Source organism: Pristiophorus japonicus, chromosome 24 (assembly GCF_044704955.1).
Source record: "Pristiophorus japonicus isolate sPriJap1 chromosome 24, sPriJap1.hap1, whole genome shotgun sequence".
In the NCBI taxonomy this organism is placed as follows: domain Eukaryota; kingdom Metazoa; phylum Chordata; class Chondrichthyes; family Pristiophoridae; genus Pristiophorus; species Pristiophorus japonicus.
The window spans coordinates 32150983-32178276 of NC_092000.1; the positions used below are offsets into that span (position 1 = coordinate 32150983).

Here is a 27294-nt window from a genome sequence, read left to right on the forward strand (position 1 = left end):
CACAGGTGTTTCAATGAGGGACCTACTATTCCAGGTCCGAACTTAATGTTGAAGGGTGGAAGATGCCTGTGCATGGACTTTTTGATGGCCATGCACCCCAGCCACCACACGGGCTTGACAGAGCTAGGTCTTGGTCCAGTGGCAAGGGTTGACCAAGACGACTGGAGACCAGCTCTGCTGCACGGACCTAGTGCGCACACATATGTGTGGCCTGTAATGCTTCTGGTAAGGTTTTAGTGTGGAGTTAAATTGTATCCATCAGAGCTGCTGCCAATTTGAAGATAGAACAGAAATTGAGGGGCAGAATCTTTTCCTTTACTCCGTCCATGCTTTTGTATGTTGTTATTCAGGGGAAGGGCTATCACAGTTGCATCATCTGTAACGGCTGAGCCCGACAGCAAGGGATCCCTCGGTCAATAAACTCCTGGTCAATCCTCCTTCAGCCGGAGATGAGAAACAGCTGGCTCCTCCACAACCGTATCCAGCAATACCGGGGCCAGTACTTACGTTTCACCATTTGGCCGCACCAGATTGCATCAGGCTGGGGACGGGCTTGACCCAACCATCTATAAAACAGAGAACCATTGGATTGGAGACAAGATGCTGGCTCGGACCACTCACTCCACTTACTATTAGTCTTCATCTCAGAAAGTTCCGTCTTGAAATCAGTCTGTGAGTTTCTTATTTCACTGAACTTCTGGGCAACTGAAATGGAAACAAGGAATTAGTTCTTATCCCAGCACAGTATGTTCTGCCCACCGCTGTATTTTCAGCCGATTATGCCTCAGCTGAGAATGTGCTTTGTACCAAACTGTTGCCAAGGGGTCATATTTGGTCGTAAATTATGATTAATTTAAGAGTTGGGGACAATGGTGAATCAGAGACATGGTGTTATGGAATCATAGAATGGTTACAGCACGGAAGGAGGCCATTCGGCCCATCGAGCCCGTACTGACTCCCAGTCCCACTCCCCCGCCCTTTCGCCGGAGCCCTCCAAATGCTTTTCCTTCAGATACTTATCCAACTCCCGATTGGAAGATAAGTTGGAGTCTGCCTCCACCACCCTGTCAGACTCCATTCCAGAACCCAACCACTCGCTGCGTAAAAAAGTTTTTTCGTACATCGTCTTTGGTTCTTGTTGTGTTCCTAACACAGATGAGACTGCATACAGGGAGGTTAAAGTAACAGTGACCTCAGTCTTTATTAATGCACTCCAGAGTGAGGAGCAGGCCTTAGGGGCCGGCTTATATACAGTTCTCCCAAGGGATGCTGGGATCCCTTGGGACTTCAGGGGATGAGCTCCCTGGTAGCGGAACATGGGAGTGCATGCTTTACAGATATACAACATCACTCCCCCCAAAGTCAAAGTGAAAACTATTTACAAGGTGAGGCGGTCGGGAGCCTTTCTTTCCCTGGTGGACCGCCTCGGTACAAATGTCTGTTCTGGTGTGTTGGCTGTGCCCTCGCTGGGCTGGCGTGTTGTTGGCCCTGCAGGGTTGCTGGGTGACCCTGGCCTTGCTGGGATGTTGGGCGTGATGGGTTTGATTTCCTGTCCGGGGTGGCGTCGTTGATCCTTTGGGTGTGTGTTGTGGGCTCGAAAAAGGTGATGTCTGCTGTGGGTTGTTCAGGGCAGTCTGTGAACCGCAGCCTCGTTTGGTCCAGGTGCTTTCTGCAAATTTGTCCATTGTCTAGTTTGACTAAAAACACCCTACTCCTTTCTTTAGCTATCACCATGCCCGCCATCCACTTGGGACCATGTCCATAGTTTAGCACATACACAGGGTCATTCAGATCAATTTCCCGTGACACAGTGGCGTGACCATCGTTTACATTTTGTTGCTGCCGCCTGCTCTCTACCTGGTCATGCAGGTTGGGGTGAACCAGCGAGAATCTGGAGGTGCGTTGCTGAGTCGGGAGCAGCGTCGAGGAGGTGCGTGGAGAGGCGTGAGTTCCGGGGTCGGCGAGAGGCCTACAAAAGGCCCAACGTGGCGGCAGTCGGGAGCAGCGTGAGGAGGTGCGTCGTTGAGTCGGGAGCAGCGTCAAGGAGGTGCGTGGAGAGGCGTGAGCTCCGGGGTCGGCGAGAGGCGAGCCGGTGCAGCTACAGGGAGAAGGCAAAAAAGAAGTAGAAAGAAACAAAGGTAACGTCACAGCCAAGGGGGTAAGTGATTGGCTGGATTGGTGAGGAGTTTTTCTTTTTTCTCTTCGATAACAGTCAGTAACTTTTAACATTGTTGTTGCCAATTTAAGTGTATCTAAGGGTTAAGTCATGGCAGGAGAGCTCGGTCACGTGATATGCTCCTCCTGCACCATGTGGGAACTCAGGGACGCTTCCGGTGTCCCTGACGACTACATCTGCAGGAAGTGTATCTGCCTCCAGCTCCTGACGGACCGCGTTGCAGAATTGGAGCTGAGGGTGGATTCACTCTGGAGCATCCACGATGCTGAGAACGACATGAGTAGCACGTGTAGCGAGTTGGTCTTACTGCAGGAGAAGGATCCACAGCCAGATAGTGAATGGAAGACCAGCAGGAAAAGCAGTGCAAGGAAGGTAGTGCAGGGGTCGCCTGTGGTCATCCCCCTGCAAAACAGATACACTGCTTTGAGTGCTGTTGAGGGGGATGACTCATCAGGGGAGGGCAGCAGCAGCCAAGTTCATGGCACCGTGACTGGCTCTGTTGCACAGGAGGGCAGGAAAAAGAGTGGGAGAGCGATAGTGCTACGGGATTCAATTGTGAGGGGAATAGATAGACGTTTCTGTGGCCGCAACCGAGATTCCAGGATGGTATGTTGCCTCCCTGGTGCAAGGGTCTAGGATGTCTCGGAGCGGGTGCAGGATATTCTAAAAAGGGAGGGAGAACAGCCAGTTGTCGTGGTGCACATTGGTACCAACGACATAGGTACAAAAAGGGATGAGGTCCTACGAAACGAATTTAAGGAGCTAGGAGCTAAATTAAAAAGTAGGACCTCAAAAGTAGTAATCTCGGGATTGCTACCAGTGCCACGTGCTAGTCAGAGTAGGAATCACAGGATAGCGCAGATGAATACGTGGCTTGAGCAGTGGTGCAGCAAGGAGGGATTCAAATTCCTGGGGCATTGGGCATTGGGGGAGGTGGGACCAGTACAAACCGGACGGTCTGCACCAGGGCAGGACCGGAACCAATGTCCTAGGGGGAGCGTTTGCTAGTGCTGTTGGGGAGGAGTTAAACTAATATGGCAGGGGGATGGGAACCAATGCAGGGAGACAGAGGGAAACAAAAAGGAGACAAAAGCAAAAGACACAAAGGAGATGAGGAAAAGTGGAGGGCAGAGAAACCCAAGAAAAAGAACAAAAAGGGCCACTGTACAGCAAAATTCGAAAAGGACAAAGGGTGTTAAAAAAACATGCCTGAAGGCTTTGTGTCTTAATGCAAGGAGTATCCGCAATAAGGTGGATGAATTAACTGTGCAAATACATGTTAACAGATATGATGTGATTGGGATTACGGAGACGTGGCTCCAGGATGATCAGGGCTGGGAACTCAACATCCAGGGGTATTCAACATTCAGGAAGGATAGAATAAAAGGAAAAGGAGGTGGGGTAGCATTGCTGGTTAAAGAGGAGATTAATGCAATAGTTAGGAAAGACATTAGGTTGGATGATGTGGAATCTATATGGGTAGAGCTGCAGAACACCAAAGGGTAAAAAACGTTAGAGGGAGTTGTGTACAGACCTCCAAACAGTAGTAGTGATGTTGGGGAGGGCATCAAATAGGAAATTAGGGGTGCATGCAATAAAGGTGCAGCAGTTATAATGGGTGACTTTAATATGCACATAGATTGGGCTAGCCAAACTGGAAGCAATACGGTGGAGGAGGATTTCCTGGAGTGCATAAGGGATGGTTTTCTAGACCAATATGTCGAGGAACCAACTAGGGGGGAGGCCATCTTAGACTGGGTGTTGTGTAATGAGAGAGGATTAATTAGCAATCTCGTTGTGTGAGGCCCCTTGGGGAAGAGTGACCATAATATGGTGGAATTCTGCATTAGGATGGAGAATGAAACAGTTAATTCAGAGACCATGGTCCAGAACTTAAAGAAGGGTAACTTTGAAGGTATGAGGCGTGAATTGGCTAGGATAGTTGACTGTGGATGGGCAATGGCAGACATTGAGAGACCGCATGGATGAACGACAACAATTGTACATTCCTGTCTGGCGTAAAAATAAAAAAGGGAAGGTGGCTCAACCGTGGCTATCAAGGGAAATCAGGGATAGTATTAATGCCAAGGAAGTGGCATACAAATTGGCCAGAAATAGCAGCGAACCCGGGGACTGGGAGAAATTTAGAACTCAGCAGAGGAGGACAAAGGGTTTGATTAGGGCAGGGAAAATGGAGTACGAGAAGAAGCTTGCAGGGAACATTAAGACGGATTGCAAAAGTTTCTATAGGTATGTAAGGTAAAATGGTTAGTAAAGACAAACGTAGGTCCCCTGCAGTCAGACTCAGGGGAAGTCATAACGGGGAACAAAGAAATGGCAGACCACTTTAGTTCGGTATTCACTAAGGAGGACACAAACAACCTTCCGGATATAAAAGGGGTCAGAGGGTCTAGTAAGGAGGAGAAACTGAGGGAAATCTTCATTCGTCGGGAAATTGTGTTGGGGAAATTGATGGGATTGAAGGCCGATAAATCCCCAGGGCCTGATGGACTGCATCCCAGAGTACTTAAGGAGGTGGCCTTGGAAATAGCGGGTGCATTGACAGTCATTTTCCAACATTCCATTGACTCTGGATCGGTTCTTATGGAGTGGAGGTTAGCCAATGTAACCGCACTTTTAAAAAAAGGAGGGAGAGAGAAAACAGGGAATTATAGACCGGTCAGCCTGACCTCAGTTGTGGGTAAAATTATGGAATCAATTATTAAGGATGTCATAGCAGCGCATTTGGAAAGAGGTGACATGATATGTCCAAGTCAGCATGGATTTGTGAAAGGGAAATCATGCTTGACAAATCTTCTGGAATTTTTTGAGGATGTTTCCAGTCGAGTGGACAAGGGAGAACCAGTTGATGTGGTATATTTGGACTTTCAGAAGGCTTTCGATAAGGTCCCACACAAGAGATTAATGTGCTAAGTTAAAGCACATGGGATTGGGGGTAGTGTGCTGACGTGGATTGAGAACTGGTTGGCAGACAGGAAGCAAAGAGTAGGAGTAAATGGGTACTTTTCAGAATGGCAGGCAGTGACTAGTGGGGTACCGCAAGGTTCTGTGCTGGGGCCCCACTGTACATTAATGATTTAGACGAGGGGATTAAATGTAGTATCTCCAAATTTGCGGATGACACTAAATTGGGTGGCAGTGTGAGCTGCGAGGAGGATGCTATGAGGCTGCAGAGTGACTTGGATAGGTTAGGTGAGTGGGCAAATGCATGGCAGATGAAGTATAATGTGGATAAATGTGAGGTTATCCACTTTGGTGGTAAAAACAGAGAGACAGATTATTATCTGAATGGTGACAGATTAGGAAAAGGGGAGGTGCAACGAGACCTGGGTGTCATAGTACATCAGTCATTGAAGGTTGGCATGCAGGTACAGCAGGCAGTTAAGAAAGCAAATGGCATGTTGGCCTTCATAGCGAGGGGATTTGAGTACAGGGGCAGGGAGGTGTTGCTACAGTTGTACAGGGTCTTGGTGAAGCCACACTTGGAGTATTGTGTACAGTTTTGGTCTCCTAACTTGAGGAAGGACATTCTTGCTATTGAGTGAGTGCAGCGAAGGTTCACCAGACTGATTCCCGGGATGGCGGGACTGACATATCAAGAAAGACTGGATCAACTGGGCTTGTATTCACTGAAGTTCAGAAGAATGAGAGGGGACCTCATAGAAACGTTTAAAATTCTGACGGGTTTAGATGTTAGATGCAGGAAGAATGTTCCCAATGTTGGAGAAGTCCAGAACCAGGGGTCACAGTCTAAGGATAAGGGGGAAGCCATTTAGGACCGAGATGAGGAGAAACCTCTTCACCCAGAGAGTGGTGAACCTGTGGAATTCTCTACCACAGAAAGTAGTTGAGGCCAATTCACTAAATATATTCAAAAGCGAGTTAGATAAAGTCCTTACTACTAGGGGGATCAAGTGGTATGACGAGAAAGCAGGAATGGGGTACTGAAGTTGCATGTTCAGCCATGAACTCATTGAATGGCGGTGCAGGCTAGAACGGCCAAATGGCCTACTCCTGCACCTGTTTCTATTAAGTGTCCTTTTCATGAGTAGCTCAGCCGGGGGCACCCCTGTGAGCAAGTGGGGTCTCGTGCGGTAGCTGAGCAGTACTTGGGATACACGGGTTTGGAGTGAGCATTCTGTGACTCGTTTAAGGCTCTGTTTGATTGTTTGTACTGCCCGCTCTGCCTGCCCATTGGAGGCTGGTTTAAACGGGGCCGAGGTTATGATCTCATTGCGGGTCATGAATTCTTTAAATTCGGCACTGGTGAAACATGACCCGTTGTCACTGACCGGTATGTCAGGCAGGCCGTCGGTGGCAAACATGGCCCTCAGGCTTTCAATGGTGGCGGTGCTTCCCGACATTATTTCACATTCAATCCATTTTGAAAAAGTATCCACCATCACCAGGAACATTTTACCAAGAAACGGGCCCACATAGTCGACATGGATCCTCGACCATGTTCTGGAGGGGCAGGACCACAAACTTCGTGGTGTCTCTCTGGACGCGTTGCTCAACTGAGCACACACGCGGCATTGCCGTACACAGGACTCTAAGTCAGAGTCGATACCGGGCCACCACACATGGGATCTTGCTATCGCTTTCATCAATCTCCAGGGCCTGATGGATTGTATCCCAGAGTACTTAAGGAGGTGGCCTTGGAAATAGCGGATGCATTGACAGTCATTTTCCAACAGTCCATTGACTCTGGATCAGTTCCTATTGAGTGGACGGTAGCCAATGTAACCCCACTTTTTAAAAAAGGAGGGAGAGAAAACAGGAAATTATAGACCGGTCAGCCTGACATCGGTAGTGGGTAAAATGATGGAATCAATTATTAAGGATGTCATAGCAGCGCATTTGGAAAGAGATGACATGATAGGTCCAAGTCAGCATGGATTTGTGAAAGGGAAATCATGTTTGACAAATCTTCTGGAATTTTTTGAGGATGTTTCCAGTAGAGTGGACAAGGGAGAACCAGTTGATGTGGTTTATTTGGACTTTCAGAAGGCTTTCGACAAGGTCCCACACAAGAGATTAATGTGCAAAGTTAAAGCACATGGGATTGGGTGTAGTGTGCTGACGTGGATTGAGAACTGGTTGTCAGACAGGAAGCAAAGAGTAGGAGTAAATGGGTACTTTTCAGAATGGCAGGCAGTGACTAGTGGGGTACCGCAAGGTTCTGTGCTGGGGCCCCAGCTGTTTACATTGTACATTAATGATTTAGACGAGGGGATTAAATGTAGTATCTCCAAATTTGCGGATGACACTAAGTTGGGTGGCAGTGTAAGCTGCGAGGAGGATGCTATGAGGCTGCAGAGCGATTTGGATAGGTTAGGTGAGTGGGCAAATGCATGGCAGATGAAGTATAATGTGGATAAATGTGAGGTTATTCACTTTGGTGGTAAAAACAGAGAGACAGACTATTATCTGAATGGTGACAGATTAGGAAAAGTGGAGGTGCAACGAGACCTGGGTGTCATGGTACATCAGTCATTGAAGGTTGGCATGCAGGTACAGCAGGCGCTTAAGAAAGTAAATGGCATGTTGGCCTTCATAGCGAGGGGATTTAAGTACAGAGGCAGGGAGGTGTTACTACAGTTGTACAGGGCCTTTGTGAGGCCACACCTGGAGTATTGTGTGCAGTTTTGGTCTCCTAACCTGAGGAAGGACATTCTTGCTATTGAGGGAGTGCAGCGAAGGTTCACCAGACTGATTCCCGGGATGGCGGGACTGACATATCAAGAAAGACTGGATCAACTGGGCTTGTATTCACTGGAGTTCAGAAGAATGAGAGGGGATCTCATAGAAACGTTTAAAATTCTGACGGGTTTAGACAGGTTAGATGCAGGAAGAATGTTCCCAATGTTGGGGAAGTCCAGAACCAGGGGTCACAGTCTAAGGATAAGGGGTGGCCATTTAGGACCGAGATGAGGAGAAACTTCTTCACCCAGAAAGTGGTGAACCTGTGGAATTCTCTACCACAGAAAGTTGTTGAGGCCAATTCACTAAATATATTCAAAAATGAGTTAGATGTAGTCCTTACTACTAGGGGGATCAAGGGGTATGGCGAGAAAGCAGGAATGGGGTACTGAAGTTGCATGTTCAGCCATGAACTCATTGAATGGCGGTGTAGGCTCGAAGGGCCGAATGGCCTACACCTGCACCTATTTTCTATGTATATGTTTTCTATTATGCCTGGGTGTGTGCTGTGGAGATCCGAGATGAATGTCTCCCTGCCCTTTTTGGGAGCACTACGGGTTACCCAACAATGCCTGAATGGACAGCTCGTTCTTTCGCCCTTGGAATGGCTTTGTCATGTATTCAAGTGTCATTGTAACCCATGTATAAACTGACCTAAGTTGTACACTGTGAGAATATTGATCACTCGGTGGTGAACTTGTGGGAGACACTTCGAACCTGGACTTTCAGGTATAAAAGGGGAAGCTCCACCAACCTTCATCACTTCAATGCTGGCTAATAAAGGTTACTGGTCACAGAGTGACCTTCTCTCAAGTATGAGCCTCGTGTGCATTTATACTGTATAGTAAGGACACATCAGGCTTGATTAGCTCTTGCATTTCAGCAGGGATGCTGGCCCAGCTCCCATGCAGTACACAGTTTTTTACTCGGGACAGGAGAGGATCTTGGCTGGCCCAAGTCCTAATCTGGCGTGCCATGACAGGTGATTTATCATTTTCAAAAGCTTCCATGACCATTAACAAGTCTGCGGGCTGCGCCACCATCAACAAGTTTGCAGGCTGTGCCATTTCCACCCCCGTGGTGGGCAATGATAGCCGACGGAGAGCATCCGCACACTTCTCGGTGCCTGGCCTGTGGCGGATGGTATAGTTTTACGCTGATAGCGCACGTGCCCACCTTTATCTGCGGGCTGAGGCATTAGTATTTATCCCCTTGTTTTCAGCAAACAGGGATATGAGGGGCTTGTGATCGGTTTCCAGCTCAAATTTGAGGCCAACAGGTACTGATGCATTTTCTTACCCCGAACACAGGCACTAATGCCTCTTTCTCAGTCATGCTGTAGGCCCTCTCGGCCTTAGACAAGCTCCTGGAAGCATAGACGACAGGTTGCAACTTCCCTACAATGTTAGCTTGTTGTAATACACACCTGACTTCGTACGATGATGTGTCACATGCTAGCACAAGTCTTTTACATGGGTTATACAATACAAGCAGCTTGTTGGAGCATAAAATGTTTCTGGCTTTCTCAAAAGCAATTACTTGTTTTTTTTCCCCATACCCAGTTCTCACCTTTACGGAATAACACATGTAGGGGCTCTAAGAGGGTGTTTAACCCCGGTAGGAAGTTACCAAAATAGTTGCGAGTCCCAGGAACGACCGCAGCTCCATGACGTTCTGTGGCCTGGGCACATTCCTGATAGCCTCTGTCTTGCCGTCTGTGGGCCGAATGCCGCCTGCCGCGATCTTTCTCCCCAAAAACTCCACTTCTGTTGCCATGAAGACGCATTTCAACCTCTTCAGCTGCAGCCCTACGCGATCCAGTTGCTGGAGGTTTTGTAGGTGCTCGACGGTGTCCCGACCCGTGACCAATATGTCGTCCTGAAAGACCACCGTGCGTGGTACCGACTTGAATAGGCTCTCCATGTTTCTCTGGAAGATCGCTGCAGCCGACCGAATTCCAAACGGGCATCTATTGTAGATGAACAGTCCTTTGTGCGTGTTGATGCAGGTGAGACCATTCGAAGACACCTCCAGCTCCTGCGTCATGTAGGCCGAAGTCAGGTTGAGCTTGGTGAACGTCTTGCCTTCTGCCAGCGTCGCAAATAGGTCATCTGTCTTAGGTAGCGGGTATTGGTCCTGTAGCGAGAAACGATTAATAGTCACTTTATAATCGCTGCAAATCCTGACCGTGCCATCACTTTTGAATACTTGAACAACCGGGCTGGCCCACTCGCTGAATTCCACTGGGGAGATGATGCCCTAGCGTTGCAGCCTGTCCAGCTCGATTTCCACTCTCTCCCTCATCATTTGAGGTACCGCTCGCGCCTTGTGGTGAATGGGTCGTGCCTCTGGGACCAAGTGGATCCGCACCTTTGCCCCGGAAAAGTTTCCAATGCCTGGCTTAAAAAGGGAAGGAAATTTGTTAAGAACCTGGGTACATGAGGCCTCATCGACATGTTATAGCACTCGGATGTCATCCCAGTTCCAGTGGATTTTGTCCAGCCAGCTCCTTCTAAGCAGTGTGGAGCCATCGCCTGGGACAATCCAGAGTGGCAGTTCGTGCATCGTGCCCTCGTAGGTGACCTTGACCATGGCGCTGCCCAGGACAGTGATGAGCTCTTTGGTGTACGTTCTCAATTTCGTGTGGATCGGGCTCAGGGCTGGTCTGAGTGCCTTGTTGCACCACAGTCTCTCAAACATCTTTGTACTCATGATGGATTGGCTAGAGCCAGTGTCCAGTTCCATGGCTACGGGTAAGCCATTCAATTTTACATTTAGCATTATAGGTGGACACTTCGTTGAAAATGTGTGCACCCCATATACTTCAGCATCTGCCTCTCTCAGGCTCGAAATTGCTTTGATCCACCATGGACCGATCTTCCTCTGCCATGTGGTGGTTAGCAGGTTTTGCAGAGCTTGCAGCTCGTCTGCAAGCTCGTTGGAGGTGCCCCATTGTTCCACAGCTCTTGCAAACATACCCTTTGAAGTGACATGAATAGGCTGAATGGAAACCTCCATAACGCCAACAAGATGTGAATTGTCTTGCATTCATCCTTTGTTGTGGACTCTGAGTCATCTGGGTCACCTGAGGCCTGCTGGCAGCTGCAGATTCGTGGTTTCTGCCCTGTGCATTTCTGCTCGCAAACACAGTTCCAGTTCATTTATGAACATTGCTAGCACTTGTGTGCTGAGAGATTTGTTTGGTGTTATCACTGGTGGACATAAACGCCTGTGTTATTGCAATGGCCTTACTGAGGGTTGGGGTGACTCTACAGTTAAAAGTTTTCGTAGGATGGTCTCGTGGCCAATGCCCAGTACAAGAAAGTCTCTGAACATCTGCTCCAGGTAGCCATCAAACTCACATTGTCCTGCAAGTCGCCTTAGCTCGGCGATGTAGCTCGCCACTTCCTGACCTTCAGATCGCTGACATGTGTAGAACTGATACCTCGCCATCAGCATGTTCTCCCTAGGGTTAAGATGCTCCCGAACCAGTGTACACAGCTCCTCATATGACTTATCTATGGGTTTCACCAGAACCAGAAGATTCTTCATGAGGCTGTAGGTCGGTGCCCTGCAGACCGTGAGGAGGACCGCTCTCCTTTTTGCAGTGCTTCCTTCTCCGTCCAGCTCGTTGGCTACAAAGCACTAGTCTAGCCGTTCGACATAGGCTTCCCAGTCCTCCCCCTCTGAGAACTTCTCCAGGATGCCCACAGTTTGCTGCATCTTTGCCTATACTCTTATACTCGTCACCAGTTGTTGTGTTCCTAACACAGATGAGACTGCACACAGGGAGGTTTAAGTAACAGTGACCTCAGTCTTTATTAAGACACTCCAGAGTGAGGAGCAGGCCTTAGGGGCCGGCTTATATACAGTGCTCCCAAGGGATGCTGGGATCCCTTGGGACTTCAGGGGATGCACTCCCTGGTGGCGGAACATAGGAGTAAATGCTTTACAGATACACAACAGTTCTTTTGCCAATCACTTTAAATCTGTGCCCTCTGGTTCTCGACCTTTCCGCCAATAGGAACAGATTCTCTCTATCTACTCTGTCCAGACTCCTCATGATTTTGAATAGCTCTATCAAATCTCCCCTCACTCTCCTCTGCTCCAAGGAGAACAACCCCAGCTTCTCCAGTCTATCCACATAACTGAAGTTTCTCATCCCTGGAACCAATCTTTTCTGCACCCTCGCTGAATCCTTCACATCCTCCCTAAAGTGCGATGCCCAGAATTGGACACAATACTCCAGTTGAGGCCGAACCAGTGTTTAATAAAGGTTCATCATAGCTTCCTTCCTTTTGTACTCGATGCCTCTATTTTTGAAGCCCAGGATCCCGTAAGCTTTTTAACTTCTTGCTCAACCTGCCCTGCCACCTCAACAATTTGTGCACGTATACCCCCAGGTCTCTCTGCTCATGCAGCCCCCCCCCCCTTTAGCATTGTACCCTTTAGTTTATATTGCCTCTCCTCGTTCTGTCTACCAAAATGTATCACTTCACATTTTCTGCATTAAATTTCATCTGCACGTGTCTGCCCATTCCACCAGCCTGTCGGGGGCTGAAATTGAGGGTCCGCACAAGGCCCGTTACCGCCGTTTTGTGGCGGCCATGCGGTGGAATCGCGTTGCAGCCTATTGACCGCTGGGACCCAACTTCAGTTCGGGGATTTTTCGGCCTGTCCCCACTTCCGCCCCGCTGCTGCCGACCGCCACAAGCACGTCATCAAAGCGCCCACCGCCGCTATCCTACACCTACATTGGAATCCGCCCCAAATTTACTTTGAGAAATCCACGCGTCGCCGCACGGTGCCCCCGACAGCTTTTTCTGTCTGTGTGTGGCACGGCAGTGCGGGGGCCCTTTTCTTTTTGCCGTCCGAATTCCCGATTGGCTGGCCAATTATTGCCCCGGGTTCGGTCGGGCCGCCAACAGGCAGCGTGGCACCCCCTCTTGTCCTCCCTGGTGGGCCAGTGGCTGAAGCTGAAGATTCTCCGAATCTCTCCCTTTAAATGAGGGGAGAGACGTGGTGGTGCACACGTGCAGTGACGTTACCACCGCTCACTGCTCGGTGACAGCGGCGGGGACTCGGTCACACCCCAACTTCCGCCTCGCACCAGGATTTACCGCCGCACTTCCGTCCCCATTATGACCGACTTCCAGTCCAACGCGGAAAAAAGTTTAAAGTGGAGAAAATCACTTGGAAGGCGGCCTCATCGCTTCTGGCGTTAAAAACAGGTAAAGATTTGTGGTGCGAGAGCTTTCTGGCGTGCCTGAGGTTTCTTCCCGAAGTCTATCGCTCTCCTCCTCACTGTTCGCTACACTTCCAAGTTTTGTGTCATCTGCAAATTTGGAAATTGTGCCCTGTACACCCAAGTGTAAATCATTAATATATATCGAGAAAAGCAGTGGTCCCAGTACCAACCCCTGGGGAACACCACTGTATACCTTCCTCCAGTCCCCCAAACAACTGTTCACCTCTACTCTCTTTCCTGTCACTTCGCCAATTCCATATCCGTGCTGCCACTTTCCATTTTATTCCATGGGCTTCAGGTTTGCTGCCAAGCCAATTTTGTGGCATTTTATCGAACCCCTTTTGGAAATCCATGTACATCATATCAACCGCATTGCTCTCATCAACCCTCTCTGTTACCTCTTCAAAAAACTCAATCAAGTAGGTTAAACACGATTTGACTTCAACAAATCCGTGCTGGCTTTCCTTAATTAATCCACACTTCTCCAAGTGACTGTTGATTTTGTCCCTGATTACTGTTTCTAAAAGCTTCCCCACGACTGAGGTTAAACTGACTGGCCTGTAGTTGCTGGGTTTATCTTTACACCCTTTTTTGAACAATGGTTTAACATTTGCAATTCTCCAGTTCTCTGGCACCATCCCCATATCTAAGGAGGATTGGAATATTATGGCCAGTACCTCCGCAATTTCCGCCCTCAAATCCCTCAGAATCCTAGGATGCATCCCATCTGCTCCTGGTGATTTATCGACTTGAAGTAGAGCCAGCATTTCTAATATCTCTTCTTTATCAATTTTTATCCTATCAAGTGACTCCACTATCTCCTCCTTCACTATGTCTATGACAGAATCCTCTCCCTTGGTAAAGCCAGAGGTAAAGTATTAAAGTACCTCACCATACCCTCTGCCTCCATACATAGGCCTCCTTTCTGGTCCCTAATCGCACCCCCCCTCCCCCCTGCTTACTACCCGTTTACTATTTATATGCCTATCGAAAACTTTTGGGTTACTTTTTATGTTGGCTGCCATTCTATTCTCATACGCTCTCTTTGCCCCTCTTATTTTTAACTTCTCCTCTGACCTTTCTATATTCAGCCCGATTCTCAGATGTATTTGCAACCTGACATCTGTCATATGCGCTCTTTTTCTGCTTCGCCATACTCTCTATCTGTTTCGGCATCCAGGGAGCCCTGACTTTAGTTGCCCTGCCTTTCCCCCCGGTGGGAATGTACCTCGACTGCCCACCCCTGGTCTACAACCTTGTCCCCATCTAACTCCTCGTTCGCTACATGTGACTGTAATCCATTTACTTCAAGGGGTGCTACTGGGGATAAGGGCACTCTCTGTGGTGAATACAGCCAGATGCAATAAGGTTACACAGGATATATGGCACAGAAATTGGCCATTCGGGCCAAACAGTCCGTGCCGGCGTTTATGCTCCACTCCTGTCTTTCCTCATCTAAATCTATCAGCGTAACCCGCTATTCCCTTCTCCATGTTGCTGGCTGTTTTCCATTGGGATGCTGATTGGCCCGGGCAAAGAGGACATCAGTTACCTGGATGGTGCAACGGTGCACATCAGTTGTGGAAAGTTTGTCAGATATCTCCTGCTGCTGGTTGAAAGGACCCAGTAGTACGGAAATTCAAAGCAGCAGTTACCTTGACAACCACTGCCAGAACCATCCATGCCCTGAAAGTTGTCTTTGGGTATGACTGCAGGAGCCTGCAGAGATCAGGTCACGGCCCTGTTGGAGAGTCGGGCTTTGAGTGCCGATTTCATTGGTCTGCTTGAGGTAGGATTCCCTGGCCCTATAAACACAAGGGAGGTATCGTGTGGTCACGGTGATATCCTGCTACTCATTTTTGATCGACTTCAGGCATCAGAGAGGAACGTCCGGAATTTATTTTTTCCGCTCAGTTGGCCTGGGGTTTTATTTTACCTGGTTATTTGCCTCTCCCAGTTAGTGAGATCCGGGGTGTGAGGGGTGTTGGGGGGTGAGGGGTGTCAGGGGGTGAGGGTTGTCTGGGGGGTGAGGGGCGTCGGGGGGTGGGGGTGAGGGGCGTCGGGGGGGGTGAGGGATGTCGTGGGGGGCGTAGGGGTGAGGTGCGTCGGGGGAGGGGTGAGGGGTGTCGGGGGAGGGGTGTCGGAGGAGGGGTGAGGGGTGTCGGGGGAGGGGTGAGGGGTGTCGGGGGAGGGGTGTCGGAGGAGGGGTGAGGGGTGTCGGGGGAGGGGTGAGGGGTGTCGGGGTAGGGATGAGGGGTGTTGGGGGGGTGAGGGGTGTTGGAAGGGGTGAGGAATGTTGGGGGGGAGAGGAGTGTTAGGGGGTGAGGAGTGTTGGGGGAGTGAGGGGTGTTGGAGGGGTGAGGAATGTTTGGGGGGAGAGGAGTGTTGGGGGAGGGGTGAGGGGTGTTGGGGGGGTGAGGGGTGTTGGGGGGGTGAGGAATGTTTGGGGGGAGAGGAGTGTCGGGGGAGGGGTGAGGGGTGTCGGGGTAGGGATGAGGGGTGTTGGGGGGGTGAGGGGTGTTGGAAGGGGTGAGGAATGTTGGGGGGGAGAGGAGTGTTAGGGGGTGAGGAGTGTTGGGGGAGTGAGGGGTGTTGGGGGGGTGAGGAATGTTTGGGGGGAGAGGAGTGTTGGGGGAGGGGTGAGGGGTGTTGGGGGGGTGAGGGGTGTTGGGGGGGTGAGGAATGTTTGGGGGGAGAGGAGTGTTGGGGGAGGGGTGAGGGGTGTTGGGGGGGTGAGGGGTGTTGGGGGTGAGGAATGTTTGGGGGGGAGAGGAGTGTTAGGGGGTGAGGAGTGTTGGGGACGGGTGAGGGGTGTTGGGGGAGGGGTGAGGAGTGTTGGGGGGGAGAGGAGTGTTAGGGGGTGAGGAGTGTTGGGGGGGTGAGGGGTGTTGGGGGGGTGAGGAATGTTTGGGGGGAGAGGAGTGTTGGGGGAGGGGTGAGGGGTGTTGGGGGGGTGAGGGGTGTTGGGGGGTGAGGAATGTTTGGGGGGGAGAGGAGTGTTAGGGGGTGAGGAGTGTTGGGGACGGGTGAGGGGTGTTGGGGGAGGGGTGAGGAGTGTTGGGGGGGAGAGGAGTGTTAGGGGGTGAGGAGTGTTGGGGGGTGAGGGGTGTTGGGGGAGGGGTGAGGGGTGTTGGGGGGGTGAGGAATGTTGGGGGGTAGAGGAGTGTTAGGGGGTGAGGAGTGTTGGGAGAGTGTTGGGGGGGTGAGGAATGTTGGGGGGGAGAGGAGTGTTAGTGGGTGAGGAGTGTTGGGGGCGGGTGAGGGGTGTTGGGGGGGTGAGGAATGTTGGGGGGGAGAGGAGTGTTAGTGGGTGAGGAGTGTTGGGGGAGGGGTGAGGGGTGTTGGGGGGGTGAGGAATGTTGGGGGGGAGAGGAGTGTTAGGGGGTGAGGAGTGTTGGGGGCGGGTGAGGGGTGTTGGGGGGGTGAGGGGTGTTGGGAGGGGTGAGGGGTGTTGGGGGGTGATGAATGTTGGGGGGGTGAGGAGTGTTGGGGGTGAGGAGTGTTGGGGCGGGTGAGGGGTGTTGGGGGGATGAGGGGTGTTGGGGGGGAGAGGAGTGTTGGGGGGTGAGGAGTGTTGGGGGAGGGCTGAGGGGTGTTGGGGGGGTGAGGGGTGTTGGGGGGGGTGAGGAATGTTGGGGGGGGTGAGGAGTGTTGGGGGTGAGTGAGGGGTGTTGGGGGAGGGGTGTTGGGGGGTGAGGAATGTTGGGGGGGAGAGGAGTGTTAGGGGGTGAGGAGTGTTGGGGGAGGGGTGACGGGTGTTGGGGGGGTGAGGGGTGTTGGGGGGGTGAGGGGTGTTGGGAGGGAGAGGAGTGTTAGGGGGTGAGGAGTGTTGGGGGGGTGAGGAGTGTTGGGGGGAGAGGAGTGTTAGGGGGTGAGGAGTGTTGGGGGGGTGAGGGGTGTTGGGGGAGGGGTGAGGGGTGTTGGGGGGGTGAGGAATGTTGGGGGGGAGAGGAGTGTTAGTGGGTGAGGAGTGTTGGGGGCGGGTGAGGGGTGTTGGGGGGTGAGGAATGTTGGGGGGGGAGAGGAGTGTTAGTGGGTGAGGAGTGTTGGGGGAGGGGTGAGGGGTGTTGGGGGGTGAGGAATGTTGGGGGGGAGAGGAGTGTTAGGGGGTGAGGAGTGTTGGGGGCGGGTGAGGGGTGTTGGGGGGAGAGGAGTGTTAGGGGGTGAGGAGTGTTGGGGGCGGGTGAGGGATGTTGGGGGGGGTGAGGGGTGTTGGGAGGGGTGAGGGGTGTTGGGGGGTGATGAATGTTGGGGGGGTGAGGAGTGTTGGGGGTGAGGAGTGTTGGGGCGGGTGAGGGGTGTTGGGGGGATGAGGGGTGTTGGGGGGGAGAGGAGTGTTGGGGGAGGGCTGAGGGGTGTTGGGGGGGTGAGGGGTGTTGGGGGGGTGAGGAATGTTGGGGGGGGTGAGGAGTGTTGGGGGTGAGTGAGGGGTGTTGGGGGAGGGGTGTTGGGGGGTGAGGAATGTTGGGGGGAGAGGAGTGTTAGGGGGTGAGGAGTGTTGGGGGAGGGGTGACGGGTGTTGGGGGGGTGAGGGGTGTTGGGGGGGTGAGGGGTGTTGGGGGGGTGAGGAGTGTTGGGGGGAGAGCAGTGTTAGTGGGTGAGGAGTGTTGGGGGAGGGGTGAGGGGTGTTGGGGGGGTGAGGAATGTTGGGGGGGAGAGGAGTGTTAGGGGGTGAGGAGTGTTGGGGGCGGGTGAGGGGTGTTGGGGGGATGAGGGGTGTTGGGGGGAGAGGAGTGTTGGGGGGTGAGGAGTGTTGGGGGAGGGCTGAGGGGTGTTGGGGGGGTGAGGAGTGTTGGGGGGGTGAGGAATGTTGGGGGGGGTGAGGAGTGTTGGGGGTGGGTGAGGGGTGTTGAGGGAGGGGTGTTGGGGGGTGAGGAATGTTGGGGGGGAGAGGAGTGTTAGGGGGTGAGGAGTGTTTGGGGAGGGGTGACGGGTGTTGGGGGGTGAGGGGTGTTGGGGGGGTGAGGTGTGTTGGGAGGGAGAGGAGTGTTAGGGGGTGAGGAGTGTTGGGGGGTGAGGAGTGTTGGGGGAGGGGTGATGGGTGTTGGGGGGGTGAGGGGTGTTGGGAGGGTGAGGTGTGTTGGGAGGGAGAGGAGTGTTAGGGGGTGAGGAGTGTTGGGGGCGGGTGAGGGGTGTTGACGGGGGTGAGGAATGTTGGGGGGTAGAGGAGTGTTAGGGGGTGAGGAGTGTTGGGGGAGGGGTGAGGGGTGTTGGGGGGTGAGGAATGTTGGGGGGGAGAGGAGTGTTAGTGGGTGAGGAGTGTTGGGGGAGGGGTGAGGGGTGAGGGGTGTTGGGGGGGTGAGGAATGTTGGGGGGGAGAGGAGTGTTAGGGGGTGAGGAGTGTTGGGGGAGGGGTGAGGGGTGAGGGGTGTTGGGGGGGTGAGGAATGTTGGGGGGAGAGGAGTGTTAGGGGGTGAGGAGTGTTGGGGGCGGGTGAGGGATGTTGGGGGAGGTGAGGGTTGTTGGGGGGGTGAGGGGTGTTGGGGGTGAGGAGTGTTGGGGGTGAGGAGTGTTGGGGCGGGTGAGGGATGTTGGGGGAGGTGAGGGTTGTTGGGGGGGTGAGGGGTGTTGGGGGTGAGGAGTGTTGGGGGTGAGGAGTGTTGGGGCGGGTGAGGGATGTTGGGGGAGGTGAGGGTTGTTGGGGGGGTGAGGGGTGTTGGGGGTGAGGAGTGTTGGGGGTGAGGAGTGTTGGGGGTGAGGAGTGTTGGGGCGGGTGAGGGGTGTTGGGGGGATGAGGGGTGTTGGGGGGGAGAGGAATGTTGGGGGGTGAGGAGTGTTGGGGGAGGGCTGAGGGGTGTTGGGGTGGTGAGGGGTGTTGGGGGCGGGTGAAGGGTGTTGGGGGAGGGGTGAGGGGTGTTGGGGGGGAGAGGAGTGTTGGGGGGTGAGGAGTGTTAGGGGGTGAGGAGTGTTAGGGGGTGAGGGTTGTTGGGGGGGTGAGGAATGTTGGGGGGGAGAGGAGTGTTGGGGGGGTGAGGAGTGTTGGGGGCGGGTGAAGGGTGTTGGGTGAGGGGTGTTTCGGGGGTGAGGAATGTTGGGGGCGGGTGAGGGGTGTTGGGGGAGGGGTGAGGGGTGTTGGGGGGGAGTAGGAGTGTTGGGGGGGGTGAGGAGTGTTAGGGGGTGAGGAGTGTTGGGGGGGTGAGGGGTGTTGGGGGGGTGAGGGGTGTTGGGGGGTGAGGAATGTTGGGGGGGAGAGGAGTGTTGGGGGGGAGAGGAGTGTTTGGGGGGAGAGGAGTGTTAGGGGGTGAGGGGTGTTGGGGGAGTCATCATCATCCGTCAGAATCGAGGAAGACTTGCTTCCACTCCCAAAGTGAATCCTTTGGTGGCTGAACAGTCCGATACGAGAGCCACAGACCCTGTTACAGGTGGGACAGACATTTGTCGAGGGAAGGGGTGGGTGGGGCTGGTTTGCTGCGCGCTCTCCTTCCGCTGCCTGCGCTTGGCCTCTTCATGTTCTTTGCGTTGAGACTTGAAGGGCTCAGCGCCCTGCTGGATGTACTTTCTCCACCTCGGGCAATCCTTGGCCAGGGTCTCCCAGGTGTCAGTGGTGATGTCGCACTTTGCCAGGGAGGCTTTGTGGGTGTCCTTGTAACGTTTCCGCTGCCCACCTTTGGCTCATTTACCATGAAGGAGCTCCGCATTAAGTACTTGCTTAGGGAGTCTCGTATCTGGCATGCGAACTATGTGGCCTGCCCAGCGAAGCTGATCGAGTGTGGTCAGTGCTTCAATACTGGGGATGTTAGCCTGGTCGAGGACACTGATGTTAGTGCGCCTGTCCTCCCAGGGGATTTGCAGGATCTTGCGGAGACATCGTTGGTGATATATCTCAAGCGACTTCAGGTGCCTTCTATACATCGTCCATGCCTCATATCCATACAGGAGGGCCTGTCGACCATGAGCTTGGTGGTAGATTTGAGGGCCGGGTCTTCAAACACTCTTTTCCTCAGACGGTCGAAGGCTGCGCTGGCGCACTGGAGGCGATGTTGAATCTCCGAATCACTGTCTGCCTTTGTTGATAAGAGGCTCCCGAGATATGGGAAATGGTCCACGTTGTCGAGGGCCACGCTGTGAATCTTGATGACTGAGGGGCAGTGCTGTGCAGCCGGGACAGGCTGGTGGAGGACCTTTGTCTTACGGATGTTAAGCATAAGGCCCATGCTTTCATATGCCTCGGTGAATACATCGACTATATCCTGGAGTTCAGCCTCTGAATGTGCGCAGACGCAGGCATTGTCCGCATACTGCAGCTCAACGACAGAGGTTGGGGTGATCTTGGACCTGGCCTGGAGGCGGCGTAGGTTAAACAGCTTCCCACTGGTTCTGTAGTTTAGTTTCACTCCAGCACGGAGCTTGTTGACTGTGAGGTGGAGCATGGCAGCGAGAAATATTGAGAAGAGAGTTGGAACGATAACGCAGCCCTGTTTGACCCCGGTCCTGACGTGGATTGGGTCTGTGATGGAACCGTTGGTAAGGATCACGGCCTGCATGTCATCGTGAAGCAGGCGAAGGATGTTGACAAACTTTTGGGGGCATCTGAAACGGAGGAGGATGCTCCATAGACCCTCACCGTTGACAGTGTCAAAGGCCTTTGTAATATCGAAAAAGGCCATGTATAAGGGCTGGCGCTGCTCCCTACATTTTTCCTGCAACTGAAGCGCTGCAAAGATCATGTCTGTTGTGCCTCATAGGGGACGAAATCCACATTGTGATTCCGGGAGGAGCTCCTCGGCCACAGGGAGAAGACGATTGAGGAGAACTCGAGCGACAACTTTCCCAGTGTCTGAAAGCAGGGTGATTCCCCTGTAGTTGCCGCAGTCGGACTTGTCCCCTTTTTAAAAAATGGTCACAATCACTGCATCTCTGAGATCTCCCAGCATGCTCTCCTCCCTCCAGATGAGAGAGAGATGAGGTCATGTATCCGCGCCAACAGCGTCTTTTCGCCATATTTTAGCGCCTCACCAGGGATTCCATCCGCACCCGTAGCCTTGTTATTCTTGAGCTGTTTTTTGGCTTTGCCTACCTCGTGCAGCGTTGGGGTTTCACTGAGGTGGTGGCTGGTCGCGTGCTGCAGGATGGAATCGAGAACGCTCGAGTCAAAGGCAGAGTCTCGATCGAGGAGATCTTCAAAGTGCTCCTTCCATCGGGCCCTGACAGCCTCGGTGTCCTTGATGAGTGTTTCCCCGTTCTTGGCCAGGAGTGGGGTCGGGCCTTGGGAGTTTGGACCGTAGGTGGCCTTGATTCAGTGAAGAATCCTTGCATATGGTGGCTGTCGGCCAGTTGTATCTCCTGTGCTTTCTCCATCCACCACTTGTTCTTTAGGTCCCGGGTTTTTTGTTGGACCTGAGCCTTGAGCCGTCTGTAATGTTGTTTTGCAGCTCCCGAGTTGGGTTGTTGCTTGAGGCTCAGAAATACTCTGCGCTTGCGATCTATTCGTTCTTCGATCTCCTGATTATTCTCATCAAACCAGTCCTGATGTTTTCTGGTTGAGTGACCAAGTGTCTCTTCACAGGCACTGGTTATAGAGGCCTGGAGGGCAGACCAAGCGCTGTGGACATTCAGCATCTCAGGGTCATCAAGGCACGCCAGATTAGCTGTGAGGTGCTGGCTGTATGGGCTCTCTTAGCTGGGTCTCTCAGTGCCCCGGTACTTACTTCTGCTGTCCCCTCTGCTTTGGGGCAATGTTAATGTTGATGATGGATCAGATTAGGTGGTGGTCAGTCCAGCAGTCGTCAGCTCCTGTCATAGTGCGGGTGATGCGCACATCCGTGTGATCCCTGGCTCGGACGATGACATAGTCAAGCAGGTGCCAGTGTTTGGAGCAAGGGTGTTGTCACGGTGCCTTGTATTTGTCCCTCTGGTGGAACAGGCTGTTGGTGATGAGGAGTTCATGTTCTAGACATTTTGTCAGGAGTAAGGTACCGCTGGAGTTGGTTTTCCCTACCCCCTCTCTGCCAATCACACCTCCCCAGAGGGCTGTGTCTTTGCCGACCCTGGCATTAAAATCACCCAGGATGATCAATTTGTCGCCCGTGGGGACGCGGGACAAGGATGTCTTGAGGTTGGAATAAAAACCCTCTTTAGACTCATCCATTGCATCGAGTGTCGGGGCGTACGCACTGATGACTGCGGCACATTGGTTCCGAGATAGGGTAATACGAAGAGTCATGAGGTGTTCGTTAACCCCACAGGGAGAGTCTTTGAGGCGGTCGACCAGCTCATTCTTGACGGCAAAGCCGACTCCATGAAAGCGGCGTTCTGCTTTTGGTTTCCCTTTCCAGAAGAAGGTGTAATCTCCACCTTGTTCCTACAACTGGCCTTCCCCTGCCCGCCGGGTCTCGCTTAGGGCGGTGATGTCGATGTCAAAACGTCTGAGTTCCCGGGCAACTATGGCGGTGCGGCGTTCCGGCCTGTTGCTGTTGGGATTGTCCATGAGGGTCCTGACATTCCAGGTCCTGAACTTCATACTGACGGAGTGGAAGATGCCTGTGCGTGAGTTCTTTTAACGTGGGGTGGCCGCTGTACACCGACAACCACACGGGCTTAGCTGAACAAGGTCTTGGTCCAGTGGCAAGGGGGTCCAGACGACTGGAGACCAGACACTGCTGTATGGGCCGAATTGCCTCCGGCGAGATGTTGGCTGCAAGCTCGGCGCTGAGTAGCGCCATTGATGATAGGTGGCCCGAGGCTCGGTTGGGGGCAGGCATTAGGAAGGTCACTTTCAAAGTTATTTTAAAAGTTAAGAGTTGATGAAAATTACCAATTTGTTTAAAAAGTTTCTACGAGTTGTTAAAAAGTCTAAGGTGTAGATGGATACTAGGCTATGAAAGTTTCCCCAATTGTTGAAAAGTTTGAGATTGATTAAAAGTTTTTTTATTTAAAAGCAAGAATTAAAAGTCGATTAAAAGTTTAAGGTGCAGGGGTCCCTCTGGGCCGAGGTAGAAACGGGCCGGTGCAGGGGTCCCTTCGGCCTGGGACAGAAGTGGGCCGGCGCAGGGCCCACACAGATCCGTCGGGCGAGGACAACAGGCCGAAGACAGCTCCGTGGGTTTTTTGGCACCGAGCGACTGAGCCGGTCGGGGCCGCTACCCTCACCCTCCTTGGCTTGTTGTCCATTTTCCTTGGTGTGTGTGGCCCGGGCTTGTGGCCCTGCTATGTTTCCCGGGTGGTGCTGGGCTCGGTCCCCGGGGAGTGCTCCTCCTCACACCGTGAGGGTGTTGGGGGGGTGAGGGATGTCGGGGTGGGTGAGGGGTGTCGGGGGGGTGAGGGATGTCGGAGGGTGAGGGGTGTCGGGGGGGGTGAGGGGTGTCGGGGGGTGAGGGGTGTCGGGGGGGTGAGGGATGTCGGGGGGGTGAGGGATGTCGGGGGGGTGAGGGATGTCGGGGGGGTGAGGGATGTCGGAGGGTGAGGGGTGTCGGGGGGGGTGAGGGGTGTCGGGGGGTGAGGGGTGTCGGGGGGGTGAGGGATGTCGGGGGGGTGAGGGGTGTCGGGGGGGTGAGGGATGTCGGAGGGTGAGGGGTGTCGGGGGGTGAGGGGTGTCGGGGGGTGAGGGGTGTCGGGGGGGTGAGGGGTGTCGGGGGGGTGAGGGATGTCGGGGGGGGTGAGGGGTGTCGGGGGGGTGAGGGGTGTCGGGGGGGTGAGGGGTGTCGGGGGGGTGAGGGATGTCGGAGGGTGAGGGATGTCGGAGGGTGAGGGATGTCGGAGGGTGAGGGATGTCGGGGGGGTGAGGGGTGTTGGGGGGGGGTGAGGGGTGTCGGGGGGAGTAAGGGGTGTCGGGGGGGTGAGGGATGTCGGGGGGGTGAGGGGTGTCGTAGGGGTGAGGGGTGTCGGGGGGGTGAGGGGTGTCGGGGGGGTGAGGGGTGTCGGGGGGGTGAGGGGTGTCGTAGGGGTGAGGGATATCGGGGCGGTGAGGGGTGTCGGGGGGGTGAGGGGTGTCGGGGGGGTGAGGGGTGTCGGGGGCGTGAGGGGTATCGGGGGCGTGAGGGGTGTCGGGGGGGTGAGGGGTGTCGGGGGGTGAGGGGTGTCGGGGGGGTGAGGGGTGTCGGGGGGGTGAGGGGTGTCGGGGGTGTGAGGGGTATCGGGGGGTGAGGGGTGTCGGGGGGGTGAGGGGTGTCGGGGGGGTGAGGGGTGTCGGGGGGGTGAGGGGTGTCGGGGGTGTGAGGGGTATCGGGGGCGTGAGGGGTGTCGGGGGGGTGAGGGGTGTCGGGGGGGTGAGGGGTGTCGGGGGTGAGGGGTGTCGGGGGGGTGAGGGGTGTCGGGGGGTGAGGGGTGTCGGGGGGTGAGGGGTGTCGGGGGTGTGAGGGGTATCGGGGGCGTGAGGGGTGTCGGGGGGGTGAGGGGTGTCGGGGGGGTGAGGGGTGTCGGGGGGGTGAGGGGTGTCGGGGGTGTGAGGGGTATCGGGGGGGTGAGGGGTGTCGGGGGGGTGAGGGGTGTCGGGGGGGTGAGGGGTGTCGGGGGTGAGGGGTGTCGGGGGGGTGAGGGGTGTCGGGGGGTGAGGGGTGTCGGGGGGTGAGGGGTGTCGGGGGGGTGAGGGGTGTCGGGTGGGTGAGGGGTGTCGGGGGGGGTGAGGGGTGTCGGGGGGAGTAAGGGGTGTCGGGGGGGTGAGGGATGTCGGGGGGGTGAGGGGTGTCGGGTGGGTGAGGGGTGTCGGGGGGGGTGAGGGGTGTCGGGGGGGTGAGGGATGTCGGGGGGGTGAGGGGTGTCGGGTGGGTGAGGGGTGTCGGGGGGGGTGAGGGGTGTCGGGGGGAGTAAGGGGTGTCGGGGGGGTGAGGGGTGTCGTAGGGGTGAGGGGTGTCGGGGGGGTGAGGGGTGTCAGGGGGTGAGGGGTGTCGTGGGGTGAGGGGTGTCGGGGGGGTGAGGGGTGTCAGGGGGTGAGGGGTGTCGTAGGGGTGAGGGGTGTCGGGGGGGGTGAGGGGTGTCGGGGGGGTGAGGGGTGTCGGGGGGGGTGAGGGGTGTCGGGGGGGGTGAGGGGTGTTGGGGGGGGTGAGGGATGTCGGGGGGTGAGGGGTGTCGGGGGGGGTGAGGGATGTCGGGGGGGTGAGGGGTGTCGGGGGGGTGAGGGGTGTCGGGGGGGTGAGGGGTGTCGGGGGGGTGAGGGGTGTCGGGGGGGTGAGGGGTGTCGGGGGGGTGAGGGGTGTCGGGGGGTGAGGGGTGTCGGGGGGGTGAGGGGTGTCGGGGGGGTGAGGGATGTCGGGGGGTGAGGGGTGTTGGGGGGGGTGAGGGGTGTCGGGGGGGTGAGGGGTGTCGGGGGGTGAGGGGTGTTGGGGGGGTGAGGGGTGTCGGGGGGTGAGGGGTGTCGGGGGGTGAGGGGTGTCGGGGGGGGTGAGGGGTGTCGGGGGGGTGAGGGGTGTCGGGGGGGGTGAGGGGTGTCGGGGGGGTGAGGGGTGTCGGGGAGGGTGAGGGGTGTCGGGGGGGTGAGGGATGTCGGGGGGTGAGGGGTGTTGGGGGGGGTGAGGGGTGTCGGGGGGTGAGGGGTGTCGGGGGGGTGAGGGGTGTCGGGGGGGTGAGGGATGTCGGGGGGTGAGGGGTGTTGGGGGGGGTGAGGGGTGTCGGGGGGGTGAGGGGTGTCGGGGGGTGAGGGGTGTCGGGGGGGTGAGGGGTGTCGGGGGGGTGAGGGGTGTCGGGGGGGGTGAGGGATGTCGGGGGGGTGAGGGGTGTCGGGGGGGTGAGGGGTGTCGGGGGGGTGAAGGGTGTCGGGGGGGGTGAGGGGTGTCGGGGGGGTGAGGGGTGTCGGGGGGTGAGGGGTGTCAGGGGGTGAGGGGTGTCGGGGGGGGTGAGGGGTGTCGGGGGGGGGTGAGGGGGTGAGGGGTGTCGGGGGGGGTGAGGGGTGTCGGGGGGGTGAGGGGTGTCGGGGGGGGTGAGGGGTGTCGGGGGGGTGAGGGGTGTCGGGGGGTGAGGGGTGTCCGGGGGGGTGAGGGGTGTCTGGGGGGGTGAGGGGTGTCGGGGGGGTGAGGGGTGTCGGGGGGTGAGGGGTGTCGGGGGGTGAGGGGTGTCGGGGGGTGAGGGATGTCGGGGGGGTGAGGGGTGTCGGGGGGTGAGGGGTGTCGGGGGGTGAGGGGTGTCGGGGGGTGAGGGGTGTCGGGGGGGTGAGGGGTGTCGGAGGGTGAGGGGTGTCGGGGGGGTGAGGGATGTCGGAGGGTGAGGGGTGTCAGGGGGGTGAGGGGTGTCGGGGGGGGTGAGGGGTGTCGGGGGGGAGGGGTGTCGGGGGGTGAGGGGTGTCGGGGGGGAGGGGTGTCGGGGGGGTGAGGGGTGTCGGGGGGGTGAGGGGTGTCCGGGGGTGAGGGGTGTCAGGGGGTTAGGGGTGTCGGGGGGGTGAGGGGTGTCCGGGGGTGAGGGGTGTCGGGGGGTTGTTGGGGGGGTGAGGGATTTTGGGGGGTTGTTGGGGGGGATGATTTGGGGGTGTTGGGGAGGTTGTTGGGGGGGCGGTGAGGGATATGGGGGGGTGAGGGCTGTTGGGGGTGTTACTGCTTCATTGCAACATAGCTGAATGGGGCAGAATTGATAGACCATCTGGTCTTTCTCTGTCTGTCTTTCCATATGTTCAGGGGTGATGTCGGAAGTACTTGTTCACACAAAGGTTGGTGGAAATCTGGAACTCTCACCCCCCAAAATATGTTGAGGCTGGGGGTCACTTGAATATTTCAAAACTGGGAGTGATCGATTTTTGTTAGATAAGGGGATTAAAGGTTATGGATCCAAGGTGGGTCGATGGAGTTCAGATACAGATTCGCCGTGATCTAATTGAATGGTCAGATGATGGCTGAAAAAGAAAGACTTGCATTTATATAGTGCCTTTCACACCCACCGGATGTCTCAAAGCGTTTGGCAGCCATTGAAGTACTTTTGGAGTGAAGTCACTGTTGAAATGTGGGAAACGCAGCAGTCAATTTGCGCATAGCAAGCTCCCACAAACACCACTGTGATAATGACCAGATAATCTGTTTTTTTTGTTATGTTGATTGAGGGATCAATATTGGCCGGGGCATCGGGGATAACTCCCCTGCTCTTCTTCGAAAGTGCCACGGGATCTTTCACATCCACCTGGGAGGGCAGACGGGTCCTCGGTTTAACGTCTGATCTGATGTTCCGGTGTATGTTGGTATGTTTTGTATGTTTGACTCTGGCTCTGTTTGAAGGTACAGTCTGACAAACC

At 55.1% G+C, this 27294-nt stretch overlaps 1 protein-coding gene across 1 annotated transcript in view; it reads right to left on the reverse strand.

The window, feature by feature from the left end:
- The window catches only part of LOC139237857 (putative leucine-rich repeat-containing protein DDB_G0290503), a 111447-nt gene that overhangs the window by 10838 nt on the left and 73315 nt on the right, over nt 1–27294 (reverse strand). Inside the window, exon 17 of the mRNA XM_070867082.1 lies at nt 631–705. Coding sequence (XP_070723183.1) covers nt 631–705 — 75 coding nt within the window. The remainder of the gene's footprint in view (nt 1–630; nt 706–27294) is intronic.